The sequence below is a fragment of the Xyrauchen texanus genome, chromosome 4 (genome assembly GCF_025860055.1).
Source record: "Xyrauchen texanus isolate HMW12.3.18 chromosome 4, RBS_HiC_50CHRs, whole genome shotgun sequence".
Lineage (NCBI taxonomy): Eukaryota > Metazoa > Chordata > Actinopteri > Cypriniformes > Catostomidae > Xyrauchen > Xyrauchen texanus.
In genome coordinates this window covers 55,679,420-55,695,868 of record NC_068279.1, presented here as the reverse complement: position 1 = coordinate 55,695,868, position 16,449 = coordinate 55,679,420, and the positions used below count along the sequence as shown (strand labels likewise).

The 16,449-nt window shown below is 38.2% G+C and overlaps 1 protein-coding gene across 1 annotated transcript in view; it reads left to right on the top strand.

The window, feature by feature from the left end:
* The first annotated feature begins 2,385 nt into the window (after window positions 1-2,385).
* The window catches only part of LOC127635549 (G-protein-signaling modulator 1-like), a 37,471-nt gene continuing 23,407 nt past the window's right edge, over window positions 2,386-16,449 (top strand). Inside the window, exon 1 of the mRNA XM_052115653.1 lies at window positions 2,386-2,528. Within this exon, the coding sequence (XP_051971613.1) occupies window positions 2,470-2,528 (59 nt within the window). The 5' untranslated portion in view covers window positions 2,386-2,469. The remainder of the gene's footprint in view (window positions 2,529-16,449) is intronic.

Genomic DNA, 16,449 nt, shown 5'->3' with positions numbered 1-16,449 from the left:
AGTTTTCTTGTTTGAAGTTGTTTGAGTTAAATCAGCTTATGCTAGTGCTTTTGATTGTTTGGCAGACGAATCTTGTCAGATAATGTTTATGTGTGTGTGTGTTTTAATGTATATGTTTATAACCTTACACACATTGTTATTCATGTCTCTTAACCTTTCCCGGGGGAACATACCTGTGTGTTATCTTTTTTTGTGGGTGGATTTAACACTACATCAGTCTATATTCCCTGGGTGAAATTCCCAGGGTGGCGTAGTTGGCTACCTTCTTTACCTATAATCTCATAAATTGTAATGTAGGTTCCGTCTCACTACGTTTAACTCCACCATTATTGCTCTGTACTACTAATCACTACATTTGGAATGCTCTCGGGAGGCCATTTCCAGTCATGACAGTACAGCTCCTATCTACTTGAATGGGGGGACACCGGAATCTCAAAAATGATTGGTCAAGATTACGATCAAAGAAGACTGATTGACAGTCTATGTCTGTATCTAAAAGGTGATTGTCTCTTAAACTCTTAAAAAGACTGTACCAATTTATTGCTTGTTATATCAAAATAAACTCAATGTAAATCAAACAAGTGCATATAAACAAACATATTACAAAATGCAGTAATGTAGTAAGTGTAACAAAAGTGTAAATACATACATATTAAAGGTACAGTTATACAATGTGAAATATCTGAACTTCAGAAAACACTAAATATTGAACAATTTAACAAATAGTCTCTTTCCGCATCTATGCAAGGGTTTGGTAAAAAATGTTTTTTTGCATAGTAGTCTTTATATATAATAAATATAGTAATTTCAGTAATACTATAATAATGATATAATTGTTATAATATGTGTAATTCTATTTTGATTATTAGGTTCCAGCCTTGTACACGCAATTTCAAACTGTGGCAACAGCTTTTTATCATTTTTAAAAATGCAATTTCATGACATACACAGTTATAGAATGAGAAACTTGTACTTTAAAAAAGATTATATTAACAAATATTTTAATTTCTCCTTCTTCTCATCTTATCAGAAAATGCTCAAAGACTTAAAGTTAGTGCTCATATAAATAATAAAGAGCAGTGCTTAACATATCAACTCACCGTATCTCTCTCTCTCTCAGATTGTCATAAAGAGCCTGCGGAAATAACAACAGGATTACCACGTGAGCATAAACTATTGTAATAGAGTGATTTAGTGTGTTTTCAGACCTTGTGAAAGTATGTGATTGTGTTTTTATCCCCTCGAGACTTGCCATAGAACCTGAATGTTCACTTGCAGCTTTCAGTGAGTAAGAAATTACGTTCAATAAAAACTGTGTGCTCTGCTTTCTGGCATAAAAATGCTTGGTGACAGAATCACTTTGGATTAGAATCAGTGTTTGTGATGAGATGCAGCGAGTGCGATTCAAATGTTCAGATCAGCTTGACTTCATGTCAGTTGTACAATAAAAGCTCATTGGTCATTGGCAAGAACACAAGACCCCGTCTCAGAGACAGAAAGATTTTTTCAAACAAGCTTGTTGTGCTTTTTTAGTTTTTGAAGCCTTTAACTCAGCAGGGAGTCCCGACGGTCAAGTAATTCAAATCTCCCACTGAGAGACTCTAATGCACTCTTCGTCTTCCTCCGCCTGGCCGGTATTATGTTAATGAGGCTCACACCTGAAAATCATTAAACAACAACAAATCGAAATGTAACATTTAATATAATTGGCTTGTGTGTCGTTTATATTAGGTATGATTAAATTAAATGTTGTTAAGTCATTTGTAGTGGATTTATTTTATTTGAACATTGTCAATGATTTATTACTTACTAATTACTTTAACATTTGTAATCAGATAACTTTGTCAAGAATGTAATTGCATTACTAGTTACTTTACTGTAGAGTCACTTTTTAAAACTCTTGTATTTTTTTTTTACAGAAATTAACATGTTTTCATAACATTTCTGCTAGTAAAATATTTAATTTATATTATTATTATTTATTTAATATGTATATATAGTGTATGTACGTATATGTATGTATGTGTGAAATATATTTTTTTCTCAATTTCCCTGTAATTCCCTATAAATAAAGTAGTATAGTATCGTATCGTAACAAGAACAAGTATTCCTTCTGAGCTCTACATCTGAGCAATCAAATTTTCCTCTAGGTGTCTGTATCTATGCATAGAACAGTGAGTCTATGTGTATACGCACCAAATAAATCAGCCTGCACTCCTAGAGACACACACACACATGCACTCTGCTTCCTGCTTGTCAATGTCACTGGAGGGGAGGGACTTGCCTTTTAAGGTCTATTTGCAAAATACCTCACTTCCTCAGCAGCTGCCATTGCTGTGTACACACACACACACACACACACACACACACACACACACACACACACAGAGGGCTGAAGTACGTGTGCTCCGGGCCCCAGAGGAAGAGGGAAGCATTGAGCAACTCTGGAGGTTTCTGTACGGCTCCTTCATGGCTCAATCAGCGAGCAGCATGGACTCTGATCTGGCCAGCAAACGGCTCCACTCGAGGTATGAACCGACCGCAGGGGGGATGGGGGTCTGATCTGCTGAAGAAGGCGAGAATGGGGGCAGGAGAAGAAAAATCAGCAGGGTCTGCCGGCAAGCTGTCTGCCTGAGGACGGGCCGGTGGAATAGCAGATGCCTCACATTGAGGTTATAGACGTGGTCCTGATTATCCTCTGAACACTGACACTGTCAGATTGATGCTTTGGGTCTGTGAGGAGAGAGATGGCACACATGTGGGCACAGCTTCAAATGTGACTAAAAAAATATCATTTTGACAACAGTATTCAGTTTTCGTTCTGAGAGGCATTTGCTTATTAAGCTTGCAGCCCTCATCTTTGCTTATGTGTCGGACAGCTGCTCTGGCAGATCGTTAACTCACATTTTTTTTACATTTAGCCGAGCCTGTTTAACTATTTGCAGTTTCTGAGGGTCTAAGGTCATGGAAACATTTAAGTGAGCTGAGGCAGACACAATCTTGAACAGTTGATCTTGTCTGCTTTTAGTACTATTGACTGAATAATGTGCTGGAATCATGCGTGATGATGAAAGGCTTGAACAGAAGGGGACAGTTTACCCGCACGTGGAATGGTTGGTCTTTAACAAACTTTCCGACACCTTCCACTTTGTGAGACTGACAGTAGTGTTGGAATTGTGGAGGTGCGGTATGCTGTGGTGACTGCAGAGGGCATTGTGTCATCGCTTTAATGCTGACAAATCTCATGACATCAGCAGTGGAAACTCTTTACATTAATGTCTTCTTTGTTAATCAATTACAAATGGGTGTGTTAATGACTACTAAGCCCTTAACAAATGCATTATAAACCATTCATATGTGTGATCAACATGCATAAAAAACTAAAGAGCCAAGGAAAAGGAGTCTGTGCTCCCTCTTGTTTTACCCAGGTGTTGCTTTTTAAATTAAAAGCATTTATTTTACATTGGCTAAGTACACTATGATTTTCATGATTTTGATTCTGATTAATCCCCTCACATGGGGAACATTTTTATAGCTTATTTTCGCTTATTTTGGGCTTGTTTCTCTTGTATGATCGGGCAAAACTAAAACTGGTATTTCACCAACCCTAAGCACAGAGTACTGTCATTTTTGAAAAGAACGTTATTAATCATTCATTTATTTCATTCTAACCAGTTACCATTTGGAGCGGAAGCTCTGGAATGAAAAACATTTCATTTTTAATACCTGTTGCCAACATTAGTAACCTATATACATAAAGTTGAGTGTGGTTTAATGTTCATCAGGTTTATTAGATGATATCTGCTGTGAATGAACATGAAGAGCTGAAAAGTGTTTTTGTAGAGGACTTTAGGTCACTAGTACTAGTTAAGTTGGGACAGCACTCGGAGTAATTACATTACAGTCATGAATAGAAACACACATAATCCATCCTCAATCTATGATAATATATAAATAAAAAAATAAAAACACAATTTTACAAGACTTAATGGTCATTATTGAGCCCCTTTATAAACCCTGAACAATGGGAAGTCACAGAATCACACAGAGGGTTTTGGGGGTCATATACTATATGGCATTCTGTTCTGAAGATAAAATGTTTGATTGTGAGTCAGTACGTCACAGCTCATCGTGATTGGACGTGTGTATAGAGATCTGTCTCCAGTGCAGCGAGTGTGATGTCACAGCAGTGAGTCATCGGCCTGAATGGAGTCTGTTCACTCAAATCATCATTCTTCAGCTTCATTCATTCTTGATGTCTATCAGTGTGACAGAAACACAGGAAAGAGAGCCATCAGCATTCAGACGATCTAGAAATAATCATGAGGGTCTAGCCATTTACCACTTTATCACACATTTTTGCACTGACATTCAACCCCATAAACATACATCCCCTGAAACATAAAAAACAAAAAAGTAAGTAATGATAAACAATGATTGGTACTTTGCACTGCTGTAATCACATATTTACAATCGTTTAGCAGTATCGTATGAAGTGATAATATCTTAAAGAATGAATCACACTGCTTCAGAAACAAACCCAAGTCATATCCACACCTTACAGTTCCTGTCCCCTCAGATCAAGATCAATATTGTCATCATGCGTGTCTACTGATACTCATTATACAGAGAGAATGGCCTCACTATCAAGCATTTCACATCAGATTTACACACACATTTTCTTTCCACAGTATATGGGATATTCTCAGGAAACAATGCCAGTTGTGCCTGGAAACTTTCATTATTTTGTTCTTTTTCTTTGTTTGATTATGATTTCATTTGAAAAGTTTACTACTGAACAATATTCAGATTGGTGCTCAACAAAGTTGGCCAATTTTTACCTATTACTTCAAATCCTAAATGTGCTCATAGCCTTGCAAAGTACCCCTTTATAACCCTAAGCATAACACTAATACACATTATTACAACACTGTCACAGGACGCTTGGAATTAAGTATATAAACTAGAAACGTTCTGATAATCTGAATATGAATCTGAATAGAAGTATAAATCTCAAACATCCAACAAATAGTAGTGGATGTTTCCTTATATGAAAAGGAATCCACATCCAGACACTCCCCTGGAATTTCAGTATTAAAAGCCTTTACTAGAGAGGATGACATCTTTCAAAAGCCCCTATAATAAAGGCTTTTATACCCTGATTCACGCTTTCATCATATACGGAAACATGCGCTACTAATTCAATTGAATGATTTTTCTTATTTTTTACATTTTGTGCCTTTTCCGGAGAACCCGTGGGATTTTTTGCGCACCAGATACACTCTTAGAAATAGTTTATTTTCAAACATTGAATTCTGTTACACTTCAATTGTTTTGGGGTTGAACATTTGGGGTTTGAAGGATCAGTGCAAAAATGGTCGTTCTGAACCAGCAAATCAGCATATTTTATGTTAATATTTGTGTTTTTTGTGTCAAGTAATCACTGCGATTGCAACTCTGATTGCAATGATTGTTTCCCCCATAACAGAGTTGAACCACTGAGCTTGACGAAGTCAATATAATGAAATACTGACTGTGAGAGAAACTTGCTTCAACTATGTGGTCGAAAATACTTTCAAGATGACACTACCTATAATGTCAGCCAGATCAAACTATTATATTTAATTTGTCCCAGCATAACAGGGCTGAACAAAAAGTGCAAGGACAAAGACAAAGTCTGCATTTCCTCAGAAAGTACACCATAAAGCATTTGGAAAAATTACATCGACAATAATAGCATGATATTTTCAATTTTAATAAAAGCCAATTTTTTTTTATTCTATGTGACTCATTAAATTGCAATGATTATGAATGGGGATATGCAAATTGGCTGATATTCCAGTGAAAAACAATGATTTTAAATCTATGAAATAACGTGACTCAGTATGCTTTTATATGATCAGTATTAAGTCATGGGGAACAAATGCCCTGTTATGCTGGGACAAATTAAATGGCACCTCAGAATAACCCAAAGGCATGATAGATGTTTCTGTTTCTTTAACTATTCTTTACTGTGTGCCAGTACTTAAGAGGATGAAATCAGCATTTCACAGTGACACAGTGAATTCGAGGTTCATCTCTTGTCAACTTCATGACAAAGCAACATTTTACAAGCACACCACAACATGCAGTTCAGAACTCCTTCCACGACAGGTCCTGCTGCAGGAACGATGTGTTGTTCTGAGTTTGTGTCTTCATCACTTCATCTGGTTTCAGATGGAGGGATTCTGTTGTTCTAAACTTCTCATAGAAATAATGCATTATTGTTCAGAATTGAAGTGATTTAAATTGATCAATCATTCACGTCTACTTATTCTTAATACATTTTTACAGTCTTTCCACTTGCCAACAGTATTTCCATTACAATGGTATAATTGGGTATACACAATAAGTAGCATAACATTAAACTAGTTCAAAATGAAGGTAGTTTAAACACATCACATGTCTGTATTTCCACTCTGTAGTGGTGATTTTGACCTGTTTTACCTCAGAGGTTTTCTCAATGTCATCTTCATAATCTGTTGAATTGATTTTCACTGTATAAAAACAGCTTCGCTTTGTCGGTGCAAAATTCAGTTAAGCATTTATACAACAGTTTTCCCCAAATGCTTTAAAATAGATATACTGTACATGCTCCCCAGGTGAACCAACTGTCACTGTACACACTGTAAAGACTCACTGTAACTGTATTTGTACTGAATTTGTCTTTCTTAAACAAACAGGCCTAGTTTCATTTCGAAAAGAATGAAGAATTAGCTTTACTACCTTTTCTTGCCCATTCATTCAAGATTGGTTCTAGGTGGAAGGTGTATAGATGTTTTATCCTAATTTAGTATAATAAAAAATATCTCGACGTTGAGAAGCATCTGAAACGTCATTTGGTTTACAATGAAAATGTGCGTACAGACTTTAACAGGCTTCAATTTAATGCACAGAGGTGGTATAGATATATTTAGACATGAATTACTGAAATAAACGTCATCTGTTGCTTGTTTGTGATTTAAGACACACGTTGTTGTGCGCTCATGATAACGGCAGCGAGTAGAGACGTGTTTACAGTCTCTTTTGTTTGCTCAGTCACATACTGTATGTTCACTTATAATGCAGCAGCCGGTCAATGTGATGAGTGTTAACACTCATGTTAAAGGACACACTATAGTAATCCAATAGTATGATATTGCCTATTTATGAAGAGAGTAAGATTTCATCATCATCATCATGACCGTCAGCCTATTATTATTAATCTTGCAAGTTTCCCCAACTATCAATTTTGGTTTCCAGAACATTCCCAGAACAGAGCTTTTAGGTACAGTTTTGGATTACAGGAAAGTTTTCTTTACGGAAATAGAATGCTTGTTTATGTTGTACCATATTCTTTCCAGCAAGTCGGTCCACTGTCAGCCATCTTTGGAATGCTCAGGAAGTGATGCGGCACTCAGGGAGCCCTCAAAGCACTTACCTTTCTCTGTGCGCCTGGCATAAGGCAGGCTGGCAACTGAGGAGGAGGGCCTTTTGGGGCTGGCCGGGGGTGTGCTTTATGTGGTACAGCGGGGCACGTGAAGACGGAGAGCCGCATTCGCGAGGCCCTGGCTATACCGGCGGTGTGACCCGAAAAGAGAGGAAACTGTGGGGTGTGGCGACCATAAAAATAAAGGGGAACAAAAGATTCTCCTCCCGGCGCTCCACCGGGGGATGGAGTGGTCTGCTTACCAACTCCAGAGTTCCAGCAGTCGTCTCCTTCCTCGGGTCTCCCATCTAAGGTGCGCCTAGGAAACCTCTCGAGGGTAGTGAGAGCAGGCGAGCTGAAGGATCGGGTTCGGGCAGAGAAAGGTGCCTTCCACGACCTTGTCTGCTCATCATGCACCTCCAGTAAGAAGGGGACTATAGGGGGACGTGGCCACCAGCGTCAACCGGGGCGGCCTCATACCCGTATGTAGAAGGACCAGCAGAGGGGACAGCTGAAGTGGCTTTCCCCCAGAAGAAGGAAAGCCATGACCGCAATATTGCCATGGTCATGTTCTCGCAGTGAGAACATGAACCATCCACGAATGCTTCCTCAACATGATTACTGCCCAGACACGCAAGGCAGTGATCTACATCGACACAATGTCGAGTGAATGACAGAAGGGGAACGATGTTTCTAGTGCAATTATTTATTTGGCAAGCAGTCTTGTACTAAGATGTATAAAGAGCAGTCAGACTTTCATTAATTAAAAAATAAATAAATATATAAACACCAACAGCACTCAGACACAAACCAGAGGTGGGATTCAGCTGTTTGGTCATTTAATTATTCTCAGATAATTACATAATTTCAAAGCAAACAGTTGTATTTACATTTATTAGTTTATTTTGCAAGTAGTCTTGTAATAGGCTGAATAATGAGGACATATACAGTACATATGGAGTTCATACATACTTACATATAACTGCCAAACTAGCACATGCTGAGTGATAGCTTAATTTTGGATACATTTTGAAACATGCTAGAAAGTTTTTAAAGTAATTTTATGAATTTTGAAATGTATTAAATTTGTAGTGCCAGAAAACACCAAAATAACAACATTTGTGTTTTAAAGTGTATTTAAATATGTCTCATTTATGGTGATATGGACAAACAGAATTTTCTGAAGCTTAAGTACCTTTTTCAAGTCTTGTTTTGTACCCTGTTCATGAAAAGTGTCCAGCACTAAAGAGGCAGAGGCAACAAAACTTCTACACTTTCTTTTCCCAATTCAACTGCTGACACATTGACTTGCAGATTCTTTTTGGAGACTAGATGTGTACGTCCAACTGAGTGAGGCATTTTTGTTTCCTTCAGTCTGTGTTGTTTTTCTGCGAGATGCTCGGCTGTGGCATTAGGGAGGTGTTTAATTTGGCCAGTACACTAGTACTGTGTAAAGCTTTGACCTTACAAATATTTAACTCTTTTACAGCCGACTTACAGTAAAAGGTTTCACACAGTTGAATACTACTGTCATTATCTTCCTCTGAGCTAATTTATCTTGCACTTGGATCACTTCATGCTCCAGTATGCTTTATTTTGTTGTTTGCTGAATGTCACAGGCTGTGTACCGTATTGAATTCTTGGGTATTCCTTACGCCATATTGCCTACAATTTTTTTTAACTTTGAATCTGAAACAGCATGGAGTATAAAAACATTTAATGTAATATGAAAAACATTTAATGTAGTAGTATGGTAGATGCTACTTCTAGTCACATGACCTCATTATATTGCATGTTTACTTCAGTGAGTGTCGTTCACAAGCTTGGAAATAAATATGGTTATTTTGCCATTTTAATTAAATATTGTATAATTTTTTGGTGGTCCAGTCAAATAATGATTAAAGAAGATGATGTTAAAGAATCAAAGATGATATTACTTTTATTACATTCCATATACTATGAATTGATATACTACAGGATACAGTGTCAAGCAATATGCTCTGTAGTATATTGAACATGTTGGCAAATGGGTCATTGGCACATAGGGTTGTCTGATATGGTAAAAAATAAGGTTATGAGGGTGCAAAGGGTTCCTAATTCTGTTTTTACATCACCTGACTTTTAGTTGATGGGACAAATATTTTTTGATTAACAGTTTTATTGATTCATACAATTGACAAAGAAAAGCAAAACATATATTGACAAAATTGTTTTTTAGAATCCTAGCCCACACGGTTGAGTGGCACCATGCGGGGGTTTGACATGTGAATGGCGAGCTCTGCACACTTAAATTATTTTTGTGTCTTAAACAGGTGAGATTCGATACACCCTGCTACATAAATCTTCTATTAAGTCAATACTTAAAATAACTAAAAATCCTCAGGCTCTGGAGATATTAAAAGACACTTAAGTGCTCAAGCTGAAACCCCAGACAGGGCCGCAGACCAGGAAAATCATCCTCCTTCCTTATCGCAGCTGCTAATAGTTCCAGGGCAAGACAGCACAATAATTGGGAAAGAGGTTACCCTGCAGGTTTAATAAACTTTGTCTAAAACTTTGTATAAACTTCTAGCAAAAGTGAAGCCAGATCTGTAGCATAAGATCTAAAAATTTCAGAGGCAAAGCTGTTTGGCCCCAGAGCCTTGCCTGTGGCCAAGGCCTTAATTACCTCACCAAGCTCCTCCAAGTTTATCTTAGAATCAAGAGAATTTATTTGCTCAGTCATCAGTTTAGGAAGTTCTAATGGTTCCACAAAGTTTTGAATATCATCATCAATAGATAAATACATGGAACCATAGAGATCAAGATGTAATTCTTTAAAAGCATAATTTATATAAATTACTGAGGTAAATGTTTCACCACCAGCAGATTTAATGGATTCAAGGAATTGTAGAAAAAGACTTTCTGTATTATATATATCTAGCCAGAAGCTTCCCTGCTTTGTCCCTCAACTCAACGTATGACTGTCTTGCCCTGAATAACCAAAACTCCACCTTCCGTGAAAAAATAGTTTTATATCTGTATTTCAATCGGTTCAATTCTCCTAGGCCATTAGATGACATTCGGCACTTCAGCTCTGCCTCTGCACTTTTAATATTCCCTTCCAATTCCACTAGTTCTTGTGCTTTGGATACTTTGGTGAATGATGCATACTGTATGATCTGGCCCCTAAGAACCACCTTAAGTGCCTCCCAAGCCACACCCACAGAGGATACTGAGGACCAGTTGGTCTCCATAAAGACATTGATTTCAGCCTTTAGCATTTTTATTCACTATGATCAGGAACTGATTCCATCAAAGTCTCCTCCCAATATTATATCATGAGGGGGGCCAGAGGCTTGCAACATCCCATCAAGATCTATAAAAATGCCCTGATCATCAACGTTAGGTGCATAAATATTCACCAAATTAAGACTTTGTCAATTTTTCTAAAACAATAATGACTCTTCCTAATTTATCTTTACTCTGTTTGAGACATTTGAATTGTGGATGTTTACTTATAAGTGTAATGACTCCCCTGCTCTTACTCGAGCCAGCACTATAAAAAAAAATGCACACCCCATATCTTTCCAAATTATTCATCTTTCTGCGGGGAAAGGTGCATTTCTTGAAGAAATATTATATTATATTTCTTACGCTTAAGAATGTGAATGGGTTGGTGCCCCAACCCATTCACATTCCACGTGGAGAGAGACAATCCACTCATATTTACATTTGACATTCTGAAAAAATAGATTGTGTCAAAAACAGGATTATAAAGACCACATTCCAACATTAGTGCAACAGTCAAACTAGGAACATTCCCCAGAACCAAACAAACAGAAAAAAGAAAAACGTGCACATTACAAAACCAGCACATGACAGCGCCAACTGGTGTCCATCCCTCCAAACTCAAACAGTCCATGTACACCTACGAGAGCCCCCGTGACAACTTTCCTGTCGGATTGTAATCCTTCCTTTACTCCTTGTCTCACAGAACACAAGATCTTTATCAGATGATCTCAGAAATTGGGCCTCCCTCAGCGGATCGCCGAGCAGGAAACCTGTGAGCTCGCTCGATTTCCAGCTTATGGCCTGCTATGTTGAGCAGACATGGAAAGAGCCCATCCAGGAATTCCACCATATCCCATCCCTCCACTCCCACAGGGACCCCCATAATATGGACGTTATTTCACGGCTACAGGTTTCCATCTTCTCCCAGACACGATCCAAATCCACCTTGGTTGCTAGCGGATTAGCAGATAATTCCCTCTCCGATGACTCCAGATAATCTCGACATCCCCCACTCTTGTGACCACATTAGTACATTTTGCCTCCATGGCAGTGATCGACTATGTATAACAGCAAGATCCTCCAAGTTAGCAACGACTTTCGTCAGCATTGTAGACATGTTAAACATCTTTCACTATAATTCCCACACTTCCCAAATCAAATCGACTCCCTGGCTCGGGGCCTGCTCTAGAGCATCAGCTTGAGCACTTAAGTGTCTTTTAATGTCTCCAGAGCCCGAGGATTTTGAATTCTGTGACATATTGTCCTCCTAGAACAGTTATGGAACAGAGTGTTTCGAATCTCGCTGGTTTATTTAATAAAAGGTATTAAAACTACCAAAGTGCACAGAGCTCGCTGTTCACACATCCGATCCATGCATGATGTCATGTGACCTCCCACAAACTTTTTTCAAATCTAAATTATTTTTAAAATCAAATTGACTTCAGTAAAATACATGTGTTCTAAGAAGTAGATCGATCTTTTTTCCTACAGTTTGTTGACTGCTCACCAGCATAGATGTAAAAAACAGGAGCTGATATTAAAAATAGCTTTACATATTTAACACATATCTAGTAATCTGCTTAAATGAGCAAAAACAACCGATCACACTATTACCTCACAAACATAATGTAAAGAGCATATCTTAATGAAGACTTGTGCGCTGATATAAACTCCACTTACAATGTGTTTAAAAGAATGATTGTCCTTTGATTTCACTTAATGCTGCCAATCAAGAATCAGTTTTGCTCGTGACAAAATACATGTGCAAATATAAATAGGATGTATATTTATGCAACATCGCTCTTTACTCATTTCACTCGCATAACAACACAATTTATATACTTCTCAAAATGCATCAACACCATGGAAAGAATATAATGAAATAGTTATGAATTCTGTGTATAGAGGTTTTGTCTAAAATCTGTCTCGCAAAATCATCATGGATTTGGTGAAATCAGGGCTGCATCCGAAAACAGGAAGATGCTGACTTCGGAGGCTGTATATGGAGGCAGGATGAAAATAAGGTGCTTTTCAAACTGTTCCGAGATCAGTTTCCTTAAGAGTTCCATTCATTCAAAAGAGCTGTCAGTTTAGCCAACAACTGATTAGGCAGCAAGTTAACTACCTACGTTTTTGGATACAGCCCAAGACTTAAGCTCGGGCCAGACATTTGTCTCTCATTGGCTGCCTATTGAGAAGCCCTGTAGAAGGTAATCTATGGAATTTGCATACTGTGCACACTACATAGTGCACACTACCTTCTATTATATTAATTAGGTTATTTGGTAGTAAACAACACATGATCTCAGATTGAGTTATATACTGTATTGTGTATAAACTTAGGAGGCAAGTGCAATCATCTCAGAACTCTCAGCTAATTAGTAAATACTCGTCTTTAATCCCAGTTGCTCCAAATCCCATTTGCTGTAATTCCAGATTACCAGATAATAATCTACAACCCCATTAGAAAGAGCAGCTACGTCTGTGTCTTGTTAATGAATGAAATGCAGCCAACACACATTTTATTTGACACATTTACAATTTAAAAAAAATGATATAAATCATAAAAAAAATCGAATTGCCCCAAAATTCCTCAACACTACATCATCTATGATGACCTACACACTTGACTTCATAAGTGTGATGAAGTGTCCTGGTTATGGTACTGGTTTGATGCCGTTCGTGTGTGATACTGCCAGTGTGAGGTTTTAAATATTTATGCGGGATCTCTGCCTTTAACTTAATTGAGGGCCTAAGGTTGTGATGTGCTGTGAAGTGACATTAGACGGGTGACACGCACACTGCTGCTGAGATCAAACATGTGCATGTCAGTGAAATTATGGCCTTTCTATGAGCACATGTCAACACGGCCAGCACAATCAGTGACACGCTCTTCCTGCTACCTGCTAAGCTACTCTTAGCGCTCCAGATATCCAATTTACTGTGAAGACTTACAGAAACTACTCGAATAAAGATTCACTTGTTCTACCCTCACACCTACAGGTGCATACAATCAAGCAATCAGACATGCAATCTCTTTAGACAAACATTTTAAACGATTCTGTTCCAGCAGAACAATGTCTCTGTGCACACACTGAGACATAGAAAAGATTTAGTGTGTCAGGTGTGGAAGAACTCGACTGTCCTGCACTGTCCAGACCTGAACCTCACTGAGCACATTTGAGCCCATCATCACTCAACATTAGTGTCTGACCTCACTCACACTCTTGTGTCTGAATGAGAGCAAATCACTAAAGCCATTTCAACATGTAGTGGAAAGCTGAACTGGAACACCTGGTTTGGTTTGGAGTGTAGTAGGCTCAATCTTGGCCAAATCTCTGTTTGAATGAGTATAAAAAACTTCCACCTGAGACCATTGCACTCATCTTATGCATGACATTTCGCATGTCAAAATCACAATAACGTTGTCCAAACTTGTCCTCAATGTCTGAAGCTCTGTGCATTTCAATGGGATGTTATTTTCATGTCCGTGACCTGTGTTTGAGCTCTTTGGGTCAGCAGGAACAGGATTATCTGTGTCCTTCAGGAGAATTAGGACAGATTCCTCCTCTCGCTGGGGCATTTGTGCTGCCGTCTCACTGTCATCATCGAGGACTCGTCTCTTTCATTCAGACTGCATTATACAAGCAGTTTTCCTGTGCTTGAAATTGGAACTTCGAGGGAAGTTTTGAGTCAAGCGCACATGTTGCTTTATGGATCTAACTGAAATCTGAAGTCTCATGTTTGCCTTGAGGATTTTTAAACTGATGTTGGGAAGTACCAATATTCCTGAATGCTCATTTGAAAGACTGATGAATATGATTTTGAAGATCAGTCCAGTTTGAAGTGGCGTCTAAAAAACCATCTCCATCAGGTTTTGTAGAATTGTGTTGTGAATCATGTCGACTGAAGCGTTTCCTCTGAGTGGAGCCCAGATAGCCGTGTGTCGTCTGGTTCATCAGGGCCCCCGACCACAGGCGACGCTGAAGCCCCTGAACATGGAGCTTGGGGTGTATGTTGAAAAGACACGCACCAAACCAAAATGCAGGTACATGTGGACACTTCACAGATGGCTGTTTATGTAATCCTATCTAGACCGGATAATGAGATGATTAATCTACAGTGAGCCAACACAAACTAGCAATATTAGCAATATTTGTTTATGTATAAAATAGTATGTCTAATGACAGTGTTGAACAACATTTTCTAAATAGTTGGTGTTAATTAGTCAAGCATCACAATTACAATTGCTCATAATGATTTTATCAAACCTCTGGGACGTCATTCGTCCTACATTGTTTGTGATACAGACATGAATGATAGCTCAAATAATGTGTGTTGTTGAGGAGAGGTGTGGTGAGATTTTACTATGTGATTATATTGATGATTTCCCCTGATGGACAATAGACTTGTTGAAAAAGCCCATAGACGCAGACAAAGGGACTCGAATCATATTTAGAGATCAGAATATCAGAGAGACTTGAGGGTGAAAGACTCTTTTCACTTCAGCCAATAAGCTACCACCTGGAAAGCCATAGAAGACTCAGAATAGTATACCATCACCCAGAACACCTTAGCAACCATTCAGAACACCAAAGCAACATCCCAGAACACCAAACCAATCACGCAGAACGCTACAACAGCCACCTAGAGCTTTCTACCATCCAGAACACAATAACACACACTCTAAACATCAGAGCACTGTCAACCACCCAAGCAACTACCCAAAACCCCATAGCAACCAGACAGAACGCCACATACGTATATTCTGCAGAAAATGTAAAAGTCCAATTGTTGTTTTTTTTGTTGCTTCAAAACAGAGAAGAACACATTATTTTTATTGCATCTATAAAGGAAAGAAACTTCACTGAATACAAAACAAGTGAGAGGTCGATGTGAGTCTCTCTGCTGCTCCTGCCAGAATTCTTTCCCGACCGCAGCACTGAATACAGCCAAACCAAAGCATGACTGCTTCAGACATTCAAGAAAGAAGCCGTTTTATAGAGCAGCTTGTCAAAGCATGACTAGATTTAATTGCTTTCAGGCCATTGGAACACCTGAGGCTAACAATAAATGGATTTAAACACAGACACATAATGCTTGCTCATCATTACATATTTGGACTAAATAACGGCTCAAATTTCAGGCATAAACTTCAGGCTTTGGAGTTTTGCTGACAGACATTCTTTTATGGCAGGTTCAGAGATATGCCAGTGTTCCACACAGAGGGAATACAAAATCCTTATTTTAGGCTTGTTTTTCAGCAGATTTGTTGAAATTATACCGGCATTTGTCTTGTATTTTGTTCTTCTTCATTAAGGGTCGTTTGTGTTGAATCTAAATTTAGAGTTGATACCAATGTTCAAACCCTTCCTAGAGCATTCATCGGATCTTCCTCGAATCATCTTCAGACCACGAAGTCCAACAATTATTAAAAGCTTTTCGATAAACCAATTTATTCTTGTGTAACACGTCATTGAATTTGATGGCAAGATACCAAAAAGGATTCGATGCTGTATGTAAGCAATGCTTTATGTAGCGACATGAAACTTTGCATGTGTCATTGCAATCAAACCCTGACAATATAATATACATTTTGAGCAGAAAGTAGCCTTTAAATCAAATTTATAAGCAGTTTTATTTATGTTTTTAGTCATTCTTCTCATGGCTTTAAAACCATCTGGATCATACCATCTCTGGTGGTCATTAAAGGCAATCAAATATTATTG